Raw genomic sequence first — 27,279 nt, 5'->3', positions numbered from 1 at the left:
GAGTCACACTCTCTGAACTTCTTACGTAATACTTGACTTTTCATTTTGTGCTTTATAATTGTTATCTCATGCATTGCACTTTTAAGATAAGGTTGTTGTGCATTGTTTGGTTGAGTGCAACGATTTACTGATTACCATAGCTACTTGTGGATCTTATATTTTCAAAAGTGTATGCTTGGTCATTAATCAACCAAGCATGATAAGCCCCATCATCTACCACCCCTTCTATACCATATACGCATTTTGCTTATCTACATTGCTACTGTTACACTCAAACAAGTCTAACAGATAATACGTTAAGTTAATGAACATTTTTAGTAATATTATTATAAGGATTGGCCAATGTAATTGTGAAGAGAGAAGCATGCTTTAAGCTACCCAACAAAATGGATAAGAGTTTCAGTTGATATGGTTCTCTTGTTTCTTTTCCAATAAAAAACCAACTTTAAAATATAAAATTTACTGTAACAAAGGGACAAAGAGTTTTCACTTAATCCATGAATGAGAAAGGATGGTCACAAAATATGTTAGGTTAATATGGAATGAGGGCACTGTGCAAACTACACAAATAATATCAATTCCACCACCATCACACATTTACGTTCTTCCAAGGAAGAGATAAGATAATGGAGCCTCCACGTGTCACCTCCACATGGTACCTAACAATAAGGCTACCATTCAAAATTTTCCTCACTCGTGTGGCCTATATGCTGTAATGTCATCACTTATTCAATCTAACGGTTGTAACTTTTCGGCAACCAATCCTCTCCATTTCACACCATTGGATTAGTACTACACAAATCACACTATTATATATAGCAAGTTTGAGCAGAAGCTTGGATATCTGGCAGCAGAAAAACAAGTAGTTGAGAACTAAGAAGAAGGAAATGGCTTCCTCAATGATCTCCTCCCCAGCTGTTACCACCGTCAACCGTGCCGGTGCCGGCATGGTTGCTCCATTCACCGGCCTCAAATCCATGGCTGGCTTCCCCACGAGGAAGACCAACAATGACATTACCTCCATTGCTAGCAACGGTGGAAGAGTACAATGCATGCAGGTAAGACAACTCCACACATATATACACACAAGAGGCACCAAAAAGTTTAAAATTCATCTTACACATTTATATATGCTCCAAAATGTTACTTAATTTAACATGTTAGTCATAGGTTACTTAAATTAACATGTTAGTCATAGGAAAATGTGCACATGTGCATGTTTGTTAACTAACTTTTCATGCAAATTACTAGGTGTGGCCACCAATTGGCAAGAAGAAGTTCGAGACTCTTTCCTACTTGCCAGACCTCGATGATGCCCAATTGGCAAAGGAAGTCGAATACCTTCTAAGGAAAGGATGGATTCCTTGCTTGGAATTCGAGTTGGAGGTCAATTTCTTGCAACCCCTTTTGGTTTAATTATAGTTTCTTAGTCTTAGTTTGTTTCACTTATTTTGAAGAAATAATCGCTTCTCTTGCTGGCGTGCTAAAAGTACTTTTGGAAACAAAAAAAAAAGAGAAGTGGTTGTTTTCCAAAATTTAAGTTTATCTAATGGATTTTTCTATCTCAGAGTTATCAATATTGATCAAATCTGTCCCTATTATTACAAAACAAGCACTTGGTTTTGAGTTTTGATGGTTGATATGTTTGTTGTGTTTGTATATAGCACGGTTTCGTGTACCGTGAGCACAACAGGTCACCTGGATACTATGATGGACGCTACTGGACCATGTGGAAGCTGCCTATGTTTGGCTGCACTGATGCTTCTCAGGTGTTGAAGGAGCTTCAAGAGGCTAAGACTGCATACCCCAATGGCTTCATCCGTATCATTGGATTTGACAACGTTCGCCAAGTGCAGTGCATCAGCTTCATCGCCTACAAGCCCCCAGGCTTCTAAGTCATTGAAAAATTTGCAAAGCATCTGTAGCCACCCCACTTTGTTTGTTGTACTTAAACTACATTCCCATTTGTTTTTGCTTTATGAGATTTCATCATCCTGTATTTTTGGTTTCTGTTTTCGGACTTCAATGGAAATTAATGGATGAGAACTAATGAATAAGCTATTGTGTTGTGTTGCTTTGTTTCCAAATAACTTCAAGAACCCATTGTCCTTGCATTTCCATCTTGTGGGTTGAAATTAGTCTCTTCTAAATTTAAGTTAATTGTGTCACTAAATGATGGTTAACAAAGGAATTCTTTCTGCGTTATTCAAAGTACACAGCATAGTTTAGTTGAGCTTGGCCTTACTTTGTCACAAATCTGATGTATGAATGTTCTTTATACTCTGGTTTTCCAAGAAATGAAGTTCAAGAGATAGTTTGTAAACATGTTGCTACTGAACTTTCAAAACCAAACATGAGCCCCATAATTCTTGGAAACACAGATATTTTGTATGGTATATAGCAACAAAATCTACTAAGGAACTGCTACCAAACCGTTTTGTTATTTATGTGCAAAGAAAGCGATATCAAATTCAAATTTTTGTTGGTTTCAGAAACTTTTCTTTCCAAGCAATAACCATCAACTGCAACTAAACCGTTTTGTTTGTTCCATTTCTCATCTCCTCACTGCAATTTTCAAATTATGATTTGGATAACACATAAAAACACAATCAGATTTGGTCATGCTCTGGTTCTACCAAATACTTTTTTTTTTCTAGAATTGCCTGAATCTGATCCTTAGCTGACAATTAATCTCAAGATGATTCTATTGTTTGTAACTTGATAGTTATGGATTAGCAACTGATAGATAAATCATGGTTCTAAGTTGTGAGTAGTTATAGGTAACTTATCTCGACACCGTTGTTAGTAGGTTGCATTAATATTTAGATTGGACCCTTTCGATATAACAAGGATACAATAAGATAAAGAAATAGATAAGTTTCACCTCCTTTACTCCCATGACCACATCATGACATATTCAAAGTCAATGGTGAATACACAAATCAAAGGATTTTTTTTCCAAATATTTATTTGTGGATGTGAATATACTCATCCTAGAAGCAAGTTTCTTTAAATATACTTTGTTTAATAATCTTTTTGTGAACATCAATTCTTTCTTAATCCAACTGTTATATCGAAAATTCTCACTCAGTAGATCAAATATGCAAACTTTTAATCAATATTATATTAATCCAAGTATAACAGACTCAAATTCTTTAAAGAAGGTCTTGATCTCAAATTTTATGAATAAAAAATATTGTTAGGAGGAGAGACATCACACTAAACATAATCAACCAAGTCATGACAAAGTCATACAATTCACCAAACAATTGATATTTTACCAATCAACTTCATTTTAATGAGTATTATACTTTTTTTTTAAATACAAGTAATATGATAATATTACATAATATAATAGTTAAGGATCCGTATGGGTGGTTTTTAATTGGAAGTTTAAAATTTTTAAAAATAACAATCAATTTTTAGTTTTAGTTACAAAAGTTTTTAAAACTAGTCTTTAAAGTTTGGTTGCTTTCTAATTTTTAGTTTTAAAATACTCATTTTAAAAGTTTTCAATCCTATTAAAATGAGTGTATTTTTATGGTGATGATGACGTTAACAACAATAATGATAATATCAATGGTGGTGATAGTAATGTTAATGACTTATTGGTGACAATAAGTGCCAAATGGTACTGCTAGCTTATAGTGGTGGCTAGTGATGATTGTGCTGGTAGTAGTAGTAGTAGTGATCGTGGTAGCGGTGTTAATGGTGATTGCAATAACAATAGTGTGACAACAATAGTGTCAACAGTGATGGTAGCAATAGTGATGATGGTGACAATGTTGTAAGTGAAGACAATAGTGATGGTAGTAATGGTGATGGTAATATGTTGGCAGTCAAGACAATAATAGTGCTCGTGGTGGTGACAATGGTGATGACAACAACAGTAGTATCGGCAGAGGTGGTGATCGTGCTAATGGTGGTTACGGCGACGATGTTGGTGATGATTGTAGGGAAGGTGCAGTGTCGGTGGTGGTGGTGGTTGTGACAGAAGAGTTGGTGCTAGCGATGGTGGCGAGAAGTGTTATTATCAAATGTAAAGTGCCTGTACTTTTTTAAAATTAAAAATAATATTTTTCTTGATTTTAAAAATGAAGGTAAAAATATTTTGAAATTGAATTAACTATTTTAGTTTTACTTTTTGTCAAACACAATTTGTTTTAAAAATTTACAGTTGAAACTAAAAAATAAAAAAAAGTCACAGTCATCCTGACCCGGACCCTAAGTCTTTAGAATTAATTAGTATTCTATAAAAAAAATTTAGCATGCTTTAAGTATTTACTCAATTATTCTTATAGTGAATAGTTCCCTTTCGTACATTGGAATCCTTCTGACTATCCTCTTTTTATTTTATATATATATATATAGAATGTACATGGAAAAAATATTCTTTCATTAGTGTATTAAAATTTGAAGAGACATATATAGCCTTATTCCATACTCCATATAGCATGAAATCAATTTCTTTAATAAATTTTGCAAAAAATTTCAAATAAGTTCATAATATTCAAGGTTTTACAAAATTTTGGGGAGAGGAAATTTAAAAAATTGCAACAACCACTGCGTTGAAAGATGCATCAATTATAGTACTAAAAGAGAGACATATTACCTCTCCCGTGGGGTATAATGCAAATAATATGGAAGAATGATGAAGTTGGAGGATTGATGTAACTAAGACAACAACAAACATGGCTGAAAGTTGCAGCAATAGTAAAAAATTGCAGTTGACTTGCCAAAAATAGTTTAGATGAGTCAACAACAAATTTGTGTAAGAGAGACTTATTCCTTGCTGCCATTCTTGGTTTGGAATCCGTTGATATATCTCAATCCATTGACTTATAAACATTATTAATATTTTTTCTGATAGTGTAATCACATTTAACTTGAAAAATAAATATTTTACTAGTTATTCACAAAAAAGGCTGAGTGACATCTAGTTTATATATTCAATAATTACTAACAAGAAAATGAAAATCATGACATTTGTGAAATGGCTAAATATATAATTTGATATGTTTTACTTATAGTATTTTATGAGATTATTTCTATTATTACTTATTATTTTGTAAATCTTATTTGTTATAAATAAGAGCATTTCGTATGGTTTGATCCACAACAATAAATATTTCTTACATGGTATTAGATAATGAAAATTATCCCTCATTGGTCGGTGACCCAACTACCAGCAAACGGTTCCCTTTGTTTTCCTTTTTAGCACAACCCCTTTTTGCCGTGAATAGAACTACACGACTACTTTACCCTTGTTTGGCAAACTTCCCGATGCCTTTTCGTCAGAGCTCAACTTTGACCATTGTCACCCATTGCCAAAGATCATCATGTCGTCCACGTGCGCAACCAACTCAAAACATTGCCACACACGACCCCATGCAAGGACCTTTTTCGGCGCATGGAGTTCACGTAGACAATATGTGACACATTTCCGATGAGGGTCACACTGGTCTCCATTGTCATTGCAGGCCTTCGTTGGCTACCGTCGACCATCATTTATTTGGCACAACTACATAGTCGAAACCGCCTTTCATTTCTCTTTAGTAAGCTTTAGCTTGAGGGAGAGTGTTGAGAATTAGGAATAAATATATAATTTATTATAAATTGATTTGTTAGGATCTAATTTAGGGGAAATTTAATCTCCTCTAATTATGTGTAATTATTATCGCACGTCTATTTAAACAAGCAACTCATTGTGTACTTTGACAAGTTTTCACTCAACTTCCTTTTGTTTCTATTGTTTTACATGGTATTAGAGCATGTTATTCTTGATAGAGGAATAACAAAAGTCATTCTCCATTGGGGACCTATTGTGTCTGGTGTACCTTTGCGCTCGCCACCCTTCTTTTGATAATCCTTTCTCCTTTCTTATGTGCGCCAACCAGTTTTGGTTTCTTTATCAGTGTAGTGTCCCTTCGTTCTTGCATGAACAATACCACAAGCTACCAGAAGCCTCCATTAGCAGTCGTCGCGCCTTCCTATCTTCAGCGTGACCAAGCACTCGGAGTCTCCACCTCCCAACAACCACTGCCACAACATTTATGTGTGCAACCAACTCAAGACACCATCGCACGCAACCCCACACGGGACCCTTTTCAGTGCATGAAGTTCACGCACACAATGCATGACGCATCTTCGACAAGCGTCGCACTGGAATCACCTCCTTCCACCTCAAAGTGTGCTTTATTCGAGGGTGAACATCGGTCGTCACTATGGGTCTTCGTTGGTTGCCATCGTGCCATGCTTATCCTACGCACCCTTGGACCCATTACTTGTTTCTATTTAGTATACCACATTTGCAAGCTTTATTCGCATGACATATATGTTCCAACTTGAAGCAGTGCGTGAAATATATGATTTGATATGTTTTAAATACAATAATTTAGTATCAGATTATTTCCATTATTATTCATTACTTTGTTTCCTAACTTTATAAACCACAATCATTATAAATAAAAAATATTTCGTGATTTGAACAACACAAAATAATTCATTCTTACACATCACGCATGACTTCCTTAAACCAACAACCATAACTCCCTTGTCAATACAAGTATAACACCGCAATCTATTGTTGGCGACTAACATTTGATTAAGATAGAATTTGCTCAAGTCTTCTCCTAACCAGAGAAATTAAGTTAAACATAATTTAAAAATAAAAGTCTTTAAAATAAAAATAATTTTTTGTTGCAAACAAATATACGATAAAATCACAGTTGAAAAATATTATCAATGATCAAAACAAATATTATTAGTTAACAAATCTCTAACATTCAAAAACAAATTAAGTTAATTATCAAAATCAAAATCTCCAACGTTTGAAACAAATTATGTTGGTTATTAATAATTTATAATATTCTTTAATTAAATATTTTTTTAATAAAAAAAATATTTTGAAATAAAGATTAAAATTACAATACTTTTTAATTAATAAAGTTTAAAAACGAAGCTTCTATATGAACTAATTAGAAGAGCCAATAGAATTTAGTTAAATTTCTTGAACATATTAACTAAAATTTAATTTTTAATCTTATATATAAAAATGTGGTATCATAAAACTTTAGGGAAACTCTGTACTTCCAAAGCAATTAATATTTAAAATCAGGCCAAAAATATTTTTGGCACAAAATACTTTGATTAAAAGAGCAATTACTTTTGAAAAGAGAAGCTAAAAAACTAAAACAAACAATACCGAACATAACATTGTGTAAAAAAAAAAAAAGAGAGAGACATAACAATCTTGGAAACACTTCCTTTGAAAACAATCATAATAAGCAGAGATACAACAATCTCACAATGACTTCCTTTCAAAACAATCATCCCAAGTCACTCCTCGTTCCAAAAGAAAATTTTCCACAACTAAGAATTGCAATATTTGATTCAATAAATTTTTAAAAAAATAATCATTTATTTCTTTCAAGATTCATCTTCATAAAAGAACTTTAAAAAAAGGTCAATTCTCTAACCTAAATTAAACTAAACCATACATACTAATCTAAAAAATAATTGATTGTCAATGGTCTTGAAACAAAGCACTGTTACTTTTCCTATAATCACAATATTCCACACCAAGCTTTAAACAAGGGTTAGAAATGGCATTTCTCATTATAAAATATAAATACCAGTTTAATTTCATTAAATACAATAAATATGCGTTTAAATTTAGCTAAACATATTCACAAGATTGATAACCAAAATCACCAACTCTCTATACAGGACATTCTAGTGGTGATGACCTAAAAAAAAATTAGAAAACACTCAGATCCAACCTTGTATTACAAAAATAACATGGTCTCTTTACACATCAAACCTTCTCAAGAACACAAGGTTTGCTTCCTCAGCATTTCCCTCAACCTACTCAAAGATATTCATCCTAGTTGAGTCAAGTCATTTTTATAAGCAGTCACACTCAGCTTCCTCTATGTACAATTCTCTGAATGGAGTTTAAGCAACAACAGGGATTCTAGAATTCTGGCAATCCTTGTTGAGGCAATCAAATCCCTCTACTCTAACTGCAGCAGGTTTAAGTCCGAAAGTCATCCTAACACACCCTCCTTTGCGTGACGCCGAAGATGGAGATAGTAAACCCGACGGCGATGAAATTAATAATGACGGACAATGTTTTTCATCACCAAAATGAGCATCCTGGACCAAGGGATTTGCAGCCCGGACTGGAGGAGACCCGCAAAAAAATGGAGGAGATGAAGCTACCTGATTTGCATATTCCTGCCCATGACTCTCCTGTTTATATAAGCATACCATTTCATAAGTCAAAGTTATATACGAGAGAGAACATTCATTACACCAAAATCTCAATCTATGATCTATGAAATTTATCAAAAATACCCCTCAATAATAACCATATTCTCATGTAAAACTATATGCCTCTACAAAGTTTCAAATTAAAACCATTCCAAAGTTTCAAATCAAGGTTTTAAATTCTAGTCAGGGTTTCAGCACGATTTTGAACATTGCAGGCAAATGCAGCCAATGTAGCCACAATTGCAGTTGCAAAAAGTCCAAAAACCTTGACGTAAAGGCTAAAATCATGGTAACAAACCATTTTTTAAAACCTTGATTCAAATAAATCAAATGTCTAACAAAAGAAGCAAAGCATGCATCACACTAAAAATTTATACATTACCAGGGTGCCAAGACTATCCTAATTGACATATAACTTCCTAGGCTTAAATACACACTAGAGAAATTTGTCATAAAGTCATGGCTTACCTTCTTAAACATTATCTCTAATAGTTCTGCCCCAGCTTTTGTGTCAGAACCCTCAGCCTGTGGACTACAAGAAATATTGAAACACACAACAGATCAGACATTGAGAGGCTTCAAAAACAAATTAATGTCAACAAAACTCAAAAGGGATGCAATGGATTCCAATAAATTACTTGAAATGCCATCTGAAATGCCTCGTAGGCATGTTAGATGCAACCCCAACTCGGCGCGGCTTAGGGCAAATGACAGGCTCCTTCTGATCAACGAAATTCACAGAGCCTCTCATCTCTTCACAGGCTGCAAAGGCGTTCTGCTGAAGACCATAACAGTTCATCTTCAAAATCACCTTTTTTCCACAGTAGAACGCCTATACAACAAAATAAAATAAAGTTATACTCAGAACATGTCCAAATTGAGAGCATGACCTTAAGAATTGTAACACCATCCCTAATCTATACAACAAAATTATTCTGATATAATGTCACACACACACACACATGTAAAAGTTTCTTATTAACAAAGAAATTAAGAGCATGATCTAAAAAATTGTAACACTACTACTCCAATACGCAAACAGATTCATTCAGCCTAAACACAAAACATTGGAAAATTATAATTCCGCAACCCATTTCACTCTTGTACAATTTTTCAAAACCAGCAGATAAGGGTTCAACGAATTTTCACAAATAACCATCAAATCTGAGCTCAAAGCATGAAAAAATTTCAAACTTCATTTTCCAGGTCAAAGAGACCCATGATGGCACACCTCAAAAAACCAACATTTAGGTCAACTTAACCCACAAAAACCCAATGCCTCCATTTTCAAAAAGCACCCAAAACCTAGGACCCAAAAAGAGGCCTTCGAAATAAATCTCCAATCCCCACCAAAAAAAACACACGTTTTCCCAACATTTAAAAAAAAAAAAAAAAAGACAACAACATAGTAACGTGTGGAAAGATCTGTCCTAGGAAACATGTTATGTTTGAGACTCCAAACCAAAAGACACAACTTTGCCAAAATTTTGAAGAAACTATGATATTTAAAACATGGTTCGATCTAGAACAAAATAACATGTTAGAGAGAGAGAGAAAAAAAACCTGAGAGAGAGAGAGAGAGAAATGAAGGGAGGTGGAGCTAGGAGAAAGGAGAGGAGGAGAAAAATGGGAGCTGGATTCGATTTATAATAATGGAAGATACGTGTGGTACGGTTTGTTTGGGGGGTTCACACGACGTCGTTCATTGCTATCATCTCGTCTCATCCTATTCATTCCCACGTTTTACCTATGCTAATTGCTATGCATGCTTCTTTAATGACTGTACTAATAACTTGTCACGTTTCCCTTAAAATACTACTAGTAACGTTTCTTCCAGACAAAAATCTTAGTTCATTTTTTTTTTTGAAATTGTGGGCGTTATTACATTACCTTTTTTAAAATTTAATTAGTATTTTAACTGGTAAAACATGTGGAGAAAATATATACGTAAAATTTATAATGTATAAATATTTGTTTGATATATGATTATATTTTGAATTATAACAAATAATTTATATTGTGATACGAGATATATTTTAATTATAATTTTTTAAAAAAGTTATTGAAAATTATTTTAATAGTAAAGATGAAAAAAGTAGGCTCAAAGAGATAAGTGGTTTAGAAAATGAAGTATATATATATAAAGATTGAAAAGAGAGTATATTGAGATTTTTTTTGCTGAATAGAGAGCATATTGAAATAATTAAGAAATCATTTTTTTGGATTATTTGTTAAATCAAATTAAATTTAAAATTTAAATTATGAAATATATTTTTTTAAAAATAGAGCTAAATTCTTAATATATATATAAGATTAAGATAAAATATATTGTTTAAAAAAAACATAACATATGTTATTCAACAAAAGTGAGAATTCTCCTAAAACACAAATGTGAGAATGACAAATAACACTTAAAAATTCCTAAAAATATTTTCATTCAATTCAACGATGAGGATTCTTATTTATAATTGTTGAATTAGTTTTTTTAAATATTAATTTGTTATCATTTTAATTATTTTAAAAAAAAATTATCTAGGTTGATCTATCAAAAAATGTTTATGTAATCGCTTTAAATTTTCATCAAAATTTATGTGATTATATTTTAGATCTTCGAGAGATTAATTTTGATGGCAAATCAAATTTAATTTGGAAGACTAATTTGGTAATAAAATTCTTAGAGAATTAATAATATAACAATAAAATTTCTGATTGACTAATAATTTATTTGTCCTAAATTTTAAAGGTCTGATATGGTGGTGATGCATGTAATTTTAAGGGATTGTTTAAGGGTTTTCTCTTTGTTTTAATTTCAAGATATATAAATGTATAGGAATTTTTATATTGAGAATAAAATCCTAATGCAAATGCAGTAAAAAAAAAAATCCTAATGTACGTAAAAAAGGTAATTATTTAGATTAAATGAATTAAACTAAATTAGAGGTCCACACATAAACTCGTCCAGGATAAGATTATGAGTAGGTATAATGTGATTATATGCTGCCTACATACAAGAGATGCTTTTTTTTTTTTTTTAACGAAACTGTGTCACCTCATTTCATTAATGATAAAATTGTAAATACAAATAGGAATTCTATCAAAATCTCTGTGTATTTGAACAATATAACACACAATAAAAGAAAACCATTTTCCCTAACACTAGCCAAACATGCAAGAGTGAAAGGGAGAAAATGTGAAACAATCTTCTACTTAGTGAGCACTGTGGTGTGAGATAGAGATCCAATTTCTTTCTATCCGTGCAGATATTACAGAGGGATTGTAATCTTATAAAAATATAAAAACTTTTAAAAAAATAATATAAAATAATAGATTGTAAAAGATAAAATATTGATATTTTTTAAAAAAAGTATATTGTTGTCAAAATATAATTTCCAAAAATACTCTTCTTTAATATAATTATTTTAATTTTAATTTTTATAAGATAATTATCGGGCATAGAGCCAATAGTGAGTGTGAGTAAGTGTTTTTCGACAACATTTTTTAAAATAAAATATTTTTATTATAAAATTAACCCTCAAAATATAAAAATTATCAAAATAAATTTTATCACTTTTAATAAAATCTTTGTCTGTAGAAGGGCAAATATTTCAAGAACATTAACAAGTGGGCAAAAACATTAAATAGGGGCACTTTTACATTTTATTTATCAAATAGGGATTGTTATGCAATTATTTACCTGGGGGGTCTGCTTTTTTTATTACAAAGAGCCCCCCAGACAGGCGCCTCCGTGCACAAGGCGACACGTGGTATCGGCGCGGCGCACGAGGAGACAGCAGGTAGCGCCCCTGATGCGGGCACGTCTGCTAGCGCCCTGGGACTGGGCGCGACTGGTGACGCCCCTGTTGCGGGCGCCTAGGGACCAGGTGCGTCCCTCTCCCCCACCCCCTCCAGCCCGTTAAGGGCACCTGGTCCCCACCCCACTCCCTCCTTCTCCCCTAAGCTCCCCTCTATCCCCGAGGCTTGTCCCTCCCCTCCCAGCATTCCATTTTTGTTTTCCTTCTCCCAGCAAAGTTGGTATGTTAATTTTTTTATTGTTTCAAATTTATTTATTTTTTATACATTGTTATATTTTATTATTTGTATGTTTTTTTTGCAGGTAGTCATCTTGTGTACAAGAAAATTGTATTAACTCACAACACAACAACAAGTTTATTTTCTTTATCTTTATATATTTTTGCTGTTAGTTTAATTTGTTTATTATTTTAGTTATTTTTTATTAATTATATAACAAATTGTTTATTTTTGTTACAGTTGTTTAATTTTTAGAATATAAATTTAATTAAGATTCATAATAAATATTACTGTAATATTGTTATTAGGCATATTTAAAAAAGAAAGGCATATTTTATATATATATATATATTCTGAAATTGGTGAAATTGAGGAAAAAAATATATATTTTTTCTGAAAATTGAGAAAAAAATTCCTCAATGTGAAGAAATTATTTTTTATTATATATATATATATATATATATATATATATATATATATATATATATATATATGTTTATTGAAATTGCTGAAATTGACAAAAAAAATATTTTTTTTCTGAAAATTAAGAAAAAAAATTCCTCAATGTGTAGAAATTATTTATATATATATTTTCTGAAAATTAAGTAAAAAAATTTCACAATGTGAAGAAATTATTTTTTATTATATATATATATATATATATATATATATATATATATGTTTTTTGAAATTGCTGAAATTGAGAAAAAAATTATAATTTTTTCTGAAAATTAAGGAAAAAAATTTCTCAATGTGAAGAAAACTTAAATTACGTGTTTGTTTCTAAAATTTAAATTACGTGTTCGTTTCTAAAATTTAAACTATGTATTTTTTTAGAATATTGTTTGTGTACGTACTTGACTTTATTTATTATTTATTATATGTGTGATTATTTATTTTTTTTTCTTTCTATACAGGAGTTTTAATATGGCTAGTTCGTCATCTTTTCATCATTATGGCGTGGCATCTGGACCATTAGAGGATGATTTATTGTGGATGCAAAAAAATCATATATCCCAACATATTTAGAATGATGCTAATGATAGGATGTTAAAAATCCAACGAGCCACACCACTATACAATCATAGAGAAGCACCGCCCGAAGAAATTATTCCTCTATTACAAATTTTGGGTTTGTACCTGATAATGAAATTGGCGCAGTTGAAAGTGAATGGAGCATTGGTTAATGCTTTTATTGAAAGGTGGAGGCCAGAAACGCATACATTTCATTTGAAGTGTGGGGAGACAACTATTACACTTCAAGATGTTTCTGTGCTACTTGGTATTCCTGTGGATGGAAGACCTTTAATTGGAAATACAAATATTGACTGGTTTGAGTTGTTTCATGAATTATTGGGTGTCATGCCTGACGATGCTGCAGTTGATGGAAACTCAATTAAATTGAGTTGGTTGTCTTCTCATTTTGCAAATATTCATGATTTTACAGGCAGCCAAGACGGCCTTGAAAGATTTGCTCGTGCTTGGATCTTACGATTTATAGGAGGGGTAATGTTTGTTGACAAAAGCAACAAAAGGGTGTATTTGAAATATTTGCAATTTCTGAGAGACCTTAGAGAGTGCAGCAGTTATGCATGGGGAGCTGCTGTTTTGGGTAACCTTTATAGAGAGATGTGCATCGCAACATACTATAATACTAAATCAATAGGCGATTTCACTCTCTTGATTCAATTATGGGCATGGGAACGATGCCCAACGTTAGCCCCCTCAGTTATTCCTCCACAACAACAAAACGCGCCACTTGGTTACAGGTATACTTTCCTTTACTATTTTGAATTGATTATTAATAAACATGCTTGGTTGATGTTAATCATTATTCTATGTATCATTTTATTTTGTTATTTAATTTTTTGTGAAGATGGTTGGGAGGTGAATTGCATCACATAGGCAATGACAATTTAATTGAGTTTTGTCGTAAATTAGATGTCATGAAACGCGACGAGGTAACAATTTTGATGTTTGTTTATTAAATGATGTTGTATTTCTTAATTAATTTATTAAATTTAACTTTTATATGCAGTTTGTCTGGGTCCCTTATGCTGGACATGTGAAAATGAATTTGAGTCAAGTTTGTTTTTTTGGGTCTGTATTATGGACATGTATCATACCACTTATTTGTTTTCAAAAAGTGGAATGGCACCAGCCGGATAGAGTCATGAGACAATTTGGAATGCAGCAACCTACTCCGGGACCAGTAATGCAACCCAACAACATACATGACTTGACATTAAAGGGAAAGGAAGGAAAAAATTGGATGCGACTAATGTAACTCGCGCTTAATGAATGGAATAGTCGCTATGAAATGAGAGTAGAGCAAACGCCGCCACAAACAAGGACCCTCAGTCTGAACTCTGAATATATGAGGTGGTACAGACGTAAAACAAAAGTTTATGTCGACCCAAAACATGCAAGAAGAGGACTATTGGTATACATTGTTCATTATAATTTAGAAAATAATGTTGCGCTTATTGAAAATTATTTTAATAACTATTCATTTATTTTCTATGCAGGGTGAAATCGCCGAAACACTATATTTTATGGTGTCGCCTGTTGGGAGAAGAGTTTGTACTTTTGACGATTTACTGCCATGTATCGAGAAGATCACTCTTTTGTCTGACGAAGAGGATAGGATACTTGAGGCACATGAAGATGCTCCCTCTTCTCAGCCACAATTTGAACATCAACAGTTTAATATACTACAGCAAAGTGTAGAGACTCGAGGATTAGCGCGACGTCGGGAAACTGTTGATGCAGCAACGTATAGTTTGCCTCCGATGCCAGAACGACAACATGGAATGTATTACACACCGCCGGCATTCACCCAAGAACCGTCTCAAATGCCGCCGATGTATTCATACCCACATGATTTTCAACCAGGGTATAGTTTTGCAGACATATTTGGGTCCTCTCCTCCTTCAACGGGAACTCCTTCATTTACTCAAAGTGGTCAAGTATCGACCCCAAATGCCCCACTTGCTGGTTCGTGGAATGTACCTGGAGATATACCCGACATGGACGACTTATTAAGGGTCGATTTACGTCATGATTCTCTGCCGAGGCTAACCAAGTGGATGAAAGGGTGAATCGTAGAAGAAGAAATTCTAATAGGGCAGCTAGAAATTGGGACCGGCCATGTGGGACTTCGTCGCGACATCACAGACATAGTGATGATTGATTAATAATGAGTTTACATTTTTTTCGCATGGTTTAACATTTTCATGTACTTTTTATTATTTTTTTCCATGTGTTTCATATTGTCATGTACTTTGTATGATTTTTTTTCATGTTAATTTTATATTATTGTCACTTTAACGTTTCAATCTTATTGTGCAATGCTTTTAAAATAAATAAAAATAAATAACCATAATGTTAATGACACATAAATCAAAAGTGATCTCTAACGTAATTTAATAGCCAAATCAAAAAAGAATTGGCCAAATCAAAAAGCATTTTAAAACATTTTAGGATTTCAAAATGTATTTTAGGTGAAAATGTATTTTATTGAAAATGTACTTATATATACTTCAAAAAGAGAGAATAATAAAATATAAAAAAGTAACAAATAATACTAATATAAAAATGAAAAAAAAAGTTAATTTTTGATAAACAAATTAAAAAATATACAATTTAGAGTGTATAAAAAATAATCTTATTGAAATTTTGGGGTGGGGGTGTGGGAATATAAAAAAATAACAAATAATACTAATAATAAAAATGAAAAAAAAATTAATTTTTGATAAACAAATTTAAAAATATACAATTTAGAGTGTATAAAAAATAATCTTATTGAAATTTTGGGGTGGGGTGTAGGAATATAAAAAAATAACAAATAATACTAATAATAAAAATGAAACAAAATTTAATTAAATTTTTTATAAACAAATTAAAAAATATACAATTTTGAGTGGGGGTGTGTCACGTGCTCGCATGTAAGGGGCGCTACCAGACGCGCCCGCGTCAGGAACACTACCTGCTGTGTCACGTGTCACGTGCTCAGCGGAAGTGCTGTCTAGGGGCTCTTTGTAATATAAAAATAGATCTCCCAAATAAATAATTGTAGAACAGCCCCTATGCGTTCCTATTTGGTGTTTTTGCCTTAACAAGTGGATATTTATATTCGTTGAGGGGACACTCACAACTTGACAGTGATTAGTGTTCTTTTCGGACTTTGACTTTCATGCTATGTAAGTTGCAACAGCACACCAATAGCAAACCATGATCATTTGTAGAGTTTTAATACGTGTCTAATTCTTGTTCTCCGTCCCACACAACATATTTGTCTAAACTGTGTTTTTTTTCTTTATTTAAACTTATTTTATAAAATAAGTTTTTCTTAACAAGATAAGTAATTATATGTTTTTTAATATATTTCTCTAAAATGTTTTCTTATAAATAATTTTCTGGCTTCTAAAAAATAAAATATATGTATTTCTTAAAAAAATAATTTTAAAAATACCTTTTTAAATATATATATATATATATATATATATATATATATATATATATATATATATATATATATATATAAGGATAGTGACATCACTTACCTAAAGAATAAAGATCAACCGTTATTATATGCTTCGTATACGTGGACAACTTTCCTCACAAGTGGACCTGGAGCCGTTCCACGTAGTTATTAACTTATTATAACAAAGGAGTATAATTTTCTCTATATTCATGATTTATTTTTAAATTATAATCTAAATCATATTATAATTTTTTAAGAGACATTTTTAAGTACCTACAAAATAATGAGACATTTTCAAATATGAATGTTGAGTTATCGTTGGATGAGGTTTTTACTTTTAGAAATTATTCTCATTCTCGTTAAACTATATCTCTTATCTTAATTTTATATATTAGGTATTTAATTTAATTTTATAATCATTTTTAAAGATGATATTTGCTAATTTATATCTACTCATTTTTAAAGAAATTTGTTGTAGAAAACTACAAATTTCTTAAAATATATTCATGATATAAATTGTTAACTTACTCTTTCTAAACAAAAATAAATGGATATAAGTTAACAAGTCTATTTAAATATTTTTTAATTTTAATTTAAATATAATTTGATTTAAAAAGTATTCCAAATTATTTTTCTCAATCATTTAAAAATACTCTTTTTCTATTTATAAATTCTTTTATTAACTAACAAGTTATTGATTCAAGGAAAAATAGTTGAATTTTCTTAAGAAAAATATTAATTACTCTTAATCACTTATCTTTCAATATCTTTGATATCTCCAATATATCATTTCTATTTTTATCTTTAAATTTAATTATTAGTAACTAAAAATAATCTTGTATCATAATGGAAATTATTTATTATAAATTTAAAATATAACTTATATGAAAATATTTATTTATTATATGATTTAAAATTATAATAAGTTTATATATTTAGAATATTTATTTATTATAATTTTTAATTATATAAAATAAAATTTATACTATGCATTAGCTAAACTAAAATACTACTTCTTAAATCTCTTTTTGATTTTATTTGTGAGAATCCAACTCAAGTAATAGAAGGTTAATTTGTATTGCAAAGTAAAATATATCTTTAAATTAAAAATAGTACTATATCCTTTTCATAATATTCTCTTAATATTTGTTCTAATAATTTAAGAAAATATTTAATATAAATACATTGAATAATAACCAATAATATTTACAAATGCTATAAGTAAATTATATTTTTTATTAAATTTGTTTTTCGTATACTGGTATTTAAATACAAATCTATCATCCAAATTATCCCTCTATTGAGGCAATCTCAAACCTCCACAATCTTCTTTCTTCCTCCTTTTTATGGAACTTTCCACCGACCGCTTCAAACCTCATCCCAACCTTAACAATACGTATTTAATTCAAAATCATATAAGCAAACAAGCAAATCCATAATAATTCTTCCTTCCATACTAAGAAAACAAGAACACTACTACTTTTCTTCTATCTTTCCTTATCTTTTTAATTTTTTGAATAAAGAATTTTCTAACCTTACTCAAATTCCACCTTCCATAACTAACTTTCATTTAAGAAAATTAAAATAAAAATACTTTTATTCTCATTTTTCACTTTTTTTTTTTAAATTTATCTGCTTGTTAGCTACTATTAATTTCTTCACCACATATCCTTATCCTTTTTCCCGAGTCGGATATTCCTTATTTTGCGGATCCCATATTGACTCAGAGACCCACAAAGCTTTCCTGGTGCTACCCTTTGAATGGTTGGTAGTATTTGGATAAAAAATAGTATAAGTGAAAGAAAAAAGTAATCTTTTTAATATTCTCTTCCCATTACCAGTGTTGTTTTTTTAATACATATGTGTTTTTTTAATGGGGTGTGTCAGAGTCTGTTTCCTATGATTCTGTCTCTAGGTCTGTAGATTAGATCAGAATTGAATCCAAGTGGTGCAGAATTCAGAGCAGCATTTGGTGTCCAAAAGAAGAGGAGTAATAGGAGAGAGGTGATAAAGGTGTCAAGAATGGGGATACCTGGTGTTGATGGAGAATTGAAGAAGATTTTGAACGCTAACATGGACGAAGTTGGTGCTAGAAGGCGTGCACGTGAGGCTTTCAAGGATATTCAGCTTGGAATTGATCATATATTGTTTAAGGTTTGGTTTTGTTTCTTTTCTTTTGTTGTTGTTTGTGGAATTGATGAAATTAATCCTTGTTTTTTTTTTTTTAATTTGTTTGGTTTTGTCTTGTGAGTAAGTTTTTATTTATTTTTTATTCTCGGGGGGGGGGGGGGGGGGGGGACTTCTTTAATGCTGAGGGTATATTAATTGTTAGTACATGGTAGTTGAGACTGGTTCAACATGTTTACGTGGATTTGGAACATTGACTTTGAGATTTCTAGTGGGCAATGGCAAATCCGTTGGAAAGAGCGAGAGAATGTGTTCTGAAATTATCTCTTTTTTGGTAAAGCCAAAGGGGATCCTTGGGAGGGGGGTGTTGGTATGTTGTTGTGAGGTGAACTATTCTTTCAAAATACATGAGTCTAATCTTTTAATTTGAACTTGTTAAAATTAACATTGGACTGGGTTGAGTTAATAGAATGAAAATGAGTTGAAACTCAAATTCAAATTCAACAAAATTAACTTTAAATGAGTCAGATTAGCGAGATGAGACAATGAACTCAAGTCTAATTTGGGGGTGGGGGGGGGGGGGGGGGGTGTTGTAGCTATTAAATGAATGTAGAATGTAGCTGAGTTGCAACTTCTTAAATGCAATGGGGTCAGCCACCAATTCAACTATAGTAATACAGGAGGAAAAATGTTAGGTAGGTTATTCTTTCAAACTCTTTTTTTGCTTATTATTTGACCATGTTCAGTTATTCAATAATTTAGGGGCAAAAAAAGTCGATTTCTAGAGTAATTCTTGCATAGACATACTGCTATATATATAATTAAATCAAGATTTTAAGATGTATTAAAATATCTTACATGCGAGCAGTGAATGCAATGCTGAAGTTATCTTAATATTTTATAAGTTTTTGATTGGTTGTGAGCACTGTACTTGCGAAAGAACTGCTCCAATTCAGAATGCAATTTTTGAAGAATAAACTATCAATTTGGTCCCTCATGCATAAAGTATTGATTATCTATTAGTTTAGTCTCTAAGTTAATATATTATACTAACGTTGAGAGACTAATTTGAAAGATTTTTCAGTACTCAAGATACTATGTTGCATGATTTCTAATACTCAAGGGATTACTATATATTTTTCTTTTTTTACTTTAAGAACTATTTAAGAGAGAGAAATACTTCAAGGATGAAATTGATGGTTTATTCCAAATTTGAAACACGATCCAATAAAGTGTTATAGAGAGACATTTCAAAAAGTCGTATTGTAGCATTACTATTTTATTTCATAAACTGCTCAACAATCTGTAGGGACTCAAGATAATTAAGATAGTTGAGTAAAGATTGAGTACTAATTATTCCTTAAACATATTGGGTTCCTTGTTTTTTATTTTTATTTTTGGACTCTAGTATTGTGGCCTGTTCATTCTTTCTTTACTCAATTATTTGTACAGTTATTTTCTCCATGTTGTTTCAAATTCATCAAAGACATTTCTATAGTGAATGTGTTTATCTGATGTGCTATTTCACTTTAAATTAGTAAAATTTGATTTCCTTTAAATATTAATATCAACTCTTTTATATTTCTCTGTTTTGCAGACCCCATGTGATGGAATAAAAATGGAAGAGGTAAGTAAGAAGTTTAGTCTAAAACGGTTTCATGCAATTCATGTTTCTTTTGAGTAGTTGCCTCAAACAAGTTGATATCATCAATGCCAACTTGTCATTGTCCTGGTTTTTTTTTTTTTTTTACATGTGATAATATCTTAATGTGTGTGCTATGCAACAGTCATATGAGAAGAGCTCAAAGGGCCTAGAAATCTTCTGCAAAAGTTGGCTTCCTAGTGCATCTAAGCCAAAAGCAGCAGTGTTTTACTGTCATGGTTATGGAGACACTTGCTCCTTTTTCTTTGAAGGCATGTAGCTGGTACTAAGAACTGGTAGCTTTAAGTAACTAAATTCAGTTACCTAGAGGATTAGCGACTCAATAGTTTCATGGAATTATTTGCAGGAATTGCTAGAAAGCTGGCATCATCTGGATATGCAGTTTTTGCCATGGATTATCCAGGATTTGGTCTCTCAGAAGGACTCCATTGCTATATTCCCAGTTTTGATGGACTTGTTGATGATGTCATTGAGCATTACTCAAAAATCAAAGGTATTTATACTCCCATCAACCCCTTGAAATTCTCAGTCATCATGAAATTCAATACTATGTTGTGTAAGGGTTCTTGAACTAATATTTACTTCTGTTGTATAAAGTATTTAAAGTTTTCCGTAACTGTTTGAAAAGAGAAAATATTGAGTTTTATAAAAAGCAATTCATCAGGTTGAAGTTTTTCATCTCATTTTTATTCATATATCTTCTTATTTAGGCAGTAGCTAAAGTGCATGTCATATAGATGTTCTGCAAATAGAATTACTGAGAATTATTGGTGAACTCTTCTCATGATACTTGCCAAGATGATGAGTTGCGTTTCTGATGAAGGAAATATCTCAGCTGTCACCTATTAATGCCATTATGTGTTCAAAGAAAGGCATGTACCTTGGTTGTTAGTGTTTGCCTAGTGTTCTTCCTTGCCTGAAAAATAGAACTGTGGCTTTAAAAACATGGAAACGTATTGAAACAGTCTGTACAAAATTGTAATTGTTACATCTATTTTCATTTTACATTGGAAACGAGTTAAAAAAATTATTATTAAGGAGTATCGCATTAGGAGAGTATATGGTTGATCAGTTTTCCATTAATAGAACACCATTGTATCTCAATCATCATCATCATCATCATCTTTTATTCAATCAATTTGATTCTTTCTGTTATTGCATCTCTTGAAACTACTTGGCATTAGCCTATGATCTATCCCTCACATCCTCTAATTACTTACATATTGAAACTGTTGTATTCATTCAAAAGATTTGGTTTATATGGCAGAAAATCCAGAGTTCCATTCTCTTCCCAGCTTCCTATTTGGACAGTCCATGGGTGGAGCTGTTGCATTAAAGATACACCTGAAACAGCCTAAGGCATGGGATGGTGCAATTCTTGTTGCGCCTATGTGTAAAGTATTATTCTTGAAACACAATTATGTTTTGAGTTCTGGTGGTCTTTGCTTTGATCTCCCTTTGACCTGAAAATCTGTGTAGATTGCAGATGACATGGTTCCTCCAAAATTCCTCACTCATATCCTGATTGGTTTAGCCAATGTTTTACCGAAGCATAAGTTAGTTCCAAACAAGGATTTAGCAGAGGCAGCATTCAGAGATTTGAAGAAGAGGGAACTGGTTTGTATTTTGTAATGTTGTTCTACAGAATGTTACTTTTGGTCTGCTAATAGAAATCCAAAGATCCATCCTTCCTTGTGTGTGACTCCATTTTTTGCCAATTCTTTCCATGCATTTCTTTTGGTAATATGTGTGTTGTAAGTAAGAGATTGACTCTTTTTTAATCTTTTTGCAGACTGCTTACAATGTTATTGCTTACAAGGATAAACCACGTTTGCAGAGTGCTGTAGAAATGCTTAAAACTACTGAAGAAATAGAACGGCGACTGAAAGAAGTATGTTCTGATCTTCTGGGTTATCTACTCTAGGTGTTGGAGTTGGTGAAAATTTTGGTAAAAGTTATAGGTTTAAAAAGATCATAAGTTTATGGTAGCAAAGATGGTAGCATGTATTTCATCTAAAACTAGTTCAATAGTTGAAACTAGTGCATATATATAAATTCTAAAACAAGAGCTACAAAACCCTAAAAAGGTGTCTAGATAAGACCCTTTAAAATTTCAAGTGTTTAAGAATCATTAAATAAGTCATGTCTTGAAGTTTCTGTAGAAATAGTGAACTGTGATCCTTTTTAAGACTACTTTTTTGCTCTGGCTTCCTAAGACACGACTCTACTGCTTATATAGGGCATTTCTATTGTTCTTCCTCTCTTAATTATAATATGCTTAAATTGGTCTAAATTCATAGTTAAGAAGGAAATTAATATATTTGCATGCTTCTTACAACAGATCAATCGACTTTGAATAATTTATCTCACTAAATGAGCTACTTTTAGTCCTTTACATGTATCTTTGTATTACTGTGGCAGATGCTACTATCCTCAAATTTGAAAAACTTACTAAGTTTCTTTACCTTGTCCATACCCTATAGCTAACAACCCTAAAAATGGTTTCATTTTCTGCATGGTAGTATATCTTGGAGTTTTTAAAGATGGTCATAGTAGAAAAATTGCTTTAGGAGAAATTAATACATGGATCAGAACCACTACGTGTTCATGGTCTCAACCAATTTTCATGTGACATATAATCAAAATTTTCAATTTACAAGTAACACTTGGTTACATGTCATGTGAAGATTGGTCGAATCATAGTGGTTTTGGATCATGTAATAATTTCTCATGCTTTTGGGTTTGATTGATTGTTCTTTTCTAGAACTACTGTTTAAATATGAAATTTTACATCTTTTGGATCAGTCAAATAAAAACTATTCATCTTCACATGTAATGGTTGTGATTGCAGGTTTCTCTACCATTATTCATCCTTCACGGGGAGGCTGACACTGTGACAGATCCATCAGTGAGCAAAGCCTTGTATGAGAATGCAAGCTGTTCAGACAAGAAGCTTCAGCTTTACAAGGATGCCTACCATGGTCTTCTTGAGGGTGAGCCTGATGAAATAATAACTCAAGTTTTTGGTGACATCATATCTTGGCTGGATGAGCACAGCTTGAAACACAATCAATCTTCCTCTTAATACCGATTAATTAATTTTGCCATCTCTTAATCCAAAAGATGAATATTCATTCAGCTTGTTTTCAGCAATGGAAAATAGAAAGCTGCTATTGTTTCCATAAAAGTAGAGTATCGAATTTTGAAGTTGTCTTTTGTTTGCAACTTAGTGAGTTACTAGACCATAACCTTGTTCTATGTAAATAACATACTTTTTTGGATAAGCTATGTAAATAACATAACATATAATGTTCATATCTTTACATAACAATGAAAAGAAAAGGAAATATACTGGGAACACAAAATCAATGGCTCCTATGCCTCTTTTGGGGAAGGTTGTTGATTAAGATTTAGCTAGGAAACTTGTTTGTTTGGCATGGTGCAGATGTGACTGCATGATATGGCTTGTTCCTTTTTGGTATTATATATCCCTTGGTTTGTGACTAGCCAACTATCAATCAATTCATGTGAGTTTAGATTATTTTACTATATCATATTAAAATTTTTAATTAACTTATATTTTTTTACCAACAAAGGTTAGACTTAAGGCTAATCAAGCCAACTCCAAAAATGAAGGATCAAAGTTCTAACATTAGAATAAGCACTTAAGAGGAAATCTTGGTAATTAACTATAAAAAGAGTGATAACAATGTACTTTCTAACACAATTCTTCTAATACCTAATCTATTATGGGTTTAATTTCAATTAAAAAATACAAAATTAAGAAAGAGCTAACTAAAATAAGGAATACAATAGATCTTAAAAATTTGTGTTTTCTAATAAATTTTAGCCATTAATTACACGAATCAATTTCCCAAGTTTGTAGGGATGTAGAATGCATTACACGCAACTAATACTACATTTGATCCGGTATCTAATGAGACGTAGGCTGTACATTGAAACTGTCCCAATATCACTTCTCCATTCTTATTTTTCTACTTGTCAAAGTTGTTGACTAATAGAGGTCAGTCTCGGTGTGGATATACGTAAAGTCTTCACACTATAAGAATTTTTATGTTTCAAGAGCTCATCAACAGGTACATTTTTTAATATGTCATCTGTTTATAATATACTTTAAATACAAAATAGATTCTTTTATTCCGCAATGTGTGTTTTTTAACACCTTTTTTCCTACATTGCAAACTTTTCACACCGTTCTCCCAAAATGGGAATAGTTGGGCAAGTTAAAAACCTTTCTCAAATGAGTGTCACCTAAGCAGTAAGTCTCACCTCCCAATTTTGTGACTTAATATTCAAAAGGACTACCACCACCTTGTAAGTGTCACCCCAATCATCATAACCAAACCCACACTTCACTTGATGCCACCAAAGTTTATAATTGCATGAACGAAGACTTAAGTGTGGCGAATCTTCAGCCATGATCCTTGTGGTCAGGTTCCAAAATATCGAACCCGATATTCACTAAATTCATCTCTAGCAACCAAATTAATCAAGCAAACCAATCCATTGCAGGAACCTATAAATAAGCATCTGTTGTCTAACTGGTGGCAACCATTGTCAGCAGTGGATGTTGGGTTCTCAAGTGAACCACATATAGAGCATGGTGCAACGCTCGAGAGATCCCTCATATCTTCATACTCAGTATTAAGTTGACACCTTAATAGGATGTGGGTGTTTTTTGGATGAGCTTTAAAGGTTCAATTTAACAAACTTTTCCTGGAAGATGAGGGAATTCCAAGTCCTAGAAACACATCAGAAAGGCATGAAAGATTTGACGGGAAGCCATGACAAAATTTCCACTATGAGATCCCGAGGAAGTTGGGCCATTGCCATCTTAGTTGGCTTACTCAATGTTGCTCTTTAAAAACCCCTAGTGAACCAGCAGAACAATACTAACACTTTTCAACAAGGACGCGTGAGGATTTTGGAGTAGCATGGATAACAAAAAAATTAAATCCAAAGTTAGAACACTAGAATGAAAAATGGAAAATTAACAATAAGAAGGAAATAAAAAAAAACATAAATAAACTCGCGGATCCAGATTGATGGAATGACACATGATGTTATTTATGATGTGATTTCAAGAGTTTGGAGATCAGGTGAGACTTTCCTAAAAAAAATTCCTAGGATTGATACAATTTGAAAAAGAGAGAGGAAATATGAAAAAGAAATAAAGTAAAAATGAAGAAAATATCTTGGGCGTTTATTTGAAAGCTACCTTATCTAATGGTGAAAAATTGGTTTCCTAGTGTGGTCTCCCATCATAGCCCCACCTTTACATTACTAGCATTAGCATTCTTTACACTGCAAGAATAGAAAGAAAGAAAGAAAAAATTACAACTCTATTATTTCAAACAAGAAGTACATACAATGATGTTGGTGGAACTTAACTTTGGAAAGAAACAGCAACAGGTGCATTGACGCATTGACTGTAACAAATTGAATTTCAGACATTGTCTACAATGGGGTTGAGGTAACTTATATTGGAAAAGAAAATTAATGGAATTAAATAAAGAACTTAATAAGAGAATTTTGAAAATTTTAGGGACACAAATGCAATAAAATTATTTTTGGAGGATTAAAACCAATATACGCGAGACAATATTTGGAGGAAAAAATCATATTTAATCTTATAAATTATTAAAATTAATTCTCTCAATTATGCTTACATGAATATATGTAAAATATAGATGCAATGCTATAGGTACGTTGGTGTGTTCTCTAATTTGATTTAAAATTGTCTAGATAATATGTGATGATATTTAATAGAGTTTTTTTATTAGGCTAAAATCTAAATTTTGTCTCTATAAATACACGGTTATACTCAATTGGCAATTTGAATAACCCATTTTAAAATAGAAACCTATTTTTTGATATAAAAAAATCACAGTTTTTTGTCTAACTCTCAAATTTGCCTTCATTTATTTTTTTTCTTCTTATATTTTAATTAATTTAATCAATTTCTTAATAGTATCTTTAATGTATATGTTAAAATAAGGATTCAATTGTAACAAGAAAAAAGAAATAATAAAACATATACAAAATTGAAGATATGGACTAAAACATCTTCAATATTATAGATATTCACAATATGACAATACCTTTTTCACAAATATATATATATATATATATATAATACTAAAAATATAATAAATAATTGTGGTTCAATATGTAGTGTTTGGCGTTCTATGTTGTATCTTTCTTGGACCCTAAGACGGTTGGACTTATTTTTGCAAGAAAATACTTGCTATTAGAGGTGTGTATTCATCAATAAAGTTAGCTAAATTCCGCTTTTTTCAGAACAACATTATAGTTGCACAAATTTTATTTTTTAGTTTATATACTTAAAAAAAATTCATTTTAGTCCTAATATATACCATCATTTTTAATTTTTTTTAATCCTTATAAATTTAGACAATAAAAACTAAATGACAATATTAAAAATGGTATGTATAAGAACTAAAATGGATTTAAAATATATATATATATATATATATATATATATATAAACTAAAATAAATTATTTTGAAGTATAAGGACTAAAAGATGAATTTTATATAATTATAGAGACAAATTGAATAATTAAACCTATAAATAATTTTTTATTTACTGCAATTAAACCTATAAATAGTAAAACTTTTTTAAAATGTCATTGTGTCTTTCACATTTATGTCTTTTT

General features: G+C 31.4%; 3 protein-coding genes across 6 annotated transcripts; 2 read left to right on the top strand and 1 right to left on the bottom strand.

Annotated features, from left to right (window-relative positions):
• Positions 1-826: 826 nt before the first annotated feature.
• LOC114381856 (ribulose bisphosphate carboxylase small chain 1, chloroplastic) lies at positions 827-2,078 on the top strand. Its single transcript, XM_028341080.1, has 3 exons — positions 827-1,058; positions 1,252-1,386; positions 1,665-2,078. The coding sequence occupies exons 1-3, from the start codon at positions 888-890 to the stop codon at positions 1,893-1,895; spliced, it is 537 nt and encodes a 178-aa protein (XP_028196881.1). The 5' UTR covers positions 827-887; the 3' UTR covers positions 1,896-2,078.
• Positions 2,079-7,586: 5,508 nt separating this feature from the next.
• LOC114381075 lies at positions 7,587-9,976 on the bottom strand. The gene is made up of 4 exons (XM_028340253.1): positions 9,838-9,976; positions 8,913-9,106; positions 8,743-8,806; positions 7,587-8,253 (listed from the first exon to the last, which is right to left on the bottom strand). The coding sequence occupies exons 2-4, from the start codon at positions 9,071-9,073 to the stop codon at positions 7,957-7,959; spliced, it is 522 nt and encodes a 173-aa protein (XP_028196054.1). The 5' UTR covers positions 9,074-9,106; positions 9,838-9,976; the 3' UTR covers positions 7,587-7,956.
• An 8,455-nt stretch (positions 9,977-18,431) lies between these two features.
• LOC114382343 (caffeoylshikimate esterase-like) lies at positions 18,432-23,944 on the top strand. Of its 4 annotated transcripts, none has more exons than XM_028341686.1 (9): positions 18,432-18,553; positions 18,705-18,943; positions 20,514-20,543; positions 20,704-20,830; positions 20,926-21,072; positions 21,847-21,977; positions 22,059-22,196; positions 22,372-22,470; positions 23,431-23,944. In XM_028341686.1, exons 2-9 carry the CDS (start codon positions 18,812-18,814, stop codon positions 23,662-23,664), a joined length of 1,038 nt encoding a protein of 345 aa, XP_028197487.1. In that variant the 5' UTR covers positions 18,432-18,553; positions 18,705-18,811; the 3' UTR covers positions 23,665-23,944. The 4 variants fall into 4 exon arrangements, with proteins under 4 accessions (XP_028197487.1, XP_028197485.1, XP_028197486.1 ...); XM_028341684.1 differs by having other exon boundaries at positions 18,677-18,943; XM_028341685.1 differs by lacking the exon at positions 18,432-18,553 and adding an exon at positions 18,579-18,597.
• Positions 23,945-27,279: the final 3,335 nt, after the last annotated feature.

This window comes from Glycine soja, chromosome 13, assembly GCF_004193775.1.
Source record: "Glycine soja cultivar W05 chromosome 13, ASM419377v2, whole genome shotgun sequence".
Classification (NCBI taxonomy): domain Eukaryota; kingdom Viridiplantae; phylum Streptophyta; class Magnoliopsida; order Fabales; family Fabaceae; genus Glycine; species Glycine soja.
Note: the sequence above shows the minus strand (reverse complement) of the source record. Positions and strands in the feature narration are given on the sequence as shown.

Excerpts from the sequence above, each read along its gene's own strand:
- LOC114382343 (XM_028341686.1), top strand. The coding sequence starts at position 18,812 with ATGGGGATACCTGGTGTTGATGGAGAATTGAAGAAGATTTTGAACGCT. Across the intron at positions 18,944-20,513 it reads TTGATCATATATTGTTTAAG|ACCCCATGTGATGGAATAAA; the intron begins GTTTGGTTTTGT and ends TCTGTTTTGCAG. Across the intron at positions 20,831-20,925 it reads TTGCTCCTTTTTCTTTGAAG|GAATTGCTAGAAAGCTGGCA; the intron begins GCATGTAGCTGG and ends AATTATTTGCAG.
- LOC114381856 (XM_028341080.1), top strand. The coding sequence starts at position 888 with ATGGCTTCCTCAATGATCTCCTCCCCAGCTGTTACCACCGTCAACCGT. Across the intron at positions 1,059-1,251 it reads GAAGAGTACAATGCATGCAG|GTGTGGCCACCAATTGGCAA; the intron begins GTAAGACAACTC and ends GCAAATTACTAG. Across the intron at positions 1,387-1,664 it reads GCTTGGAATTCGAGTTGGAG|CACGGTTTCGTGTACCGTGA; the intron begins GTCAATTTCTTG and ends GTTTGTATATAG.
- LOC114381075 (XM_028340253.1), bottom strand. The coding sequence starts at position 9,073 with ATGAACTGTTATGGTCTTCAGCAGAACGCCTTTGCAGCCTGTGAAGAG. Across the intron at positions 8,807-8,912 it reads CATTTCAGATGGCATTTCAA|TCCACAGGCTGAGGGTTCTG; the intron begins GTAATTTATTGG and ends TATTTCTTGTAG. Across the intron at positions 8,254-8,742 it reads TAGAGATAATGTTTAAGAAG|GAGAGTCATGGGCAGGAATA; the intron begins GTAAGCCATGAC and ends TTATATAAACAG.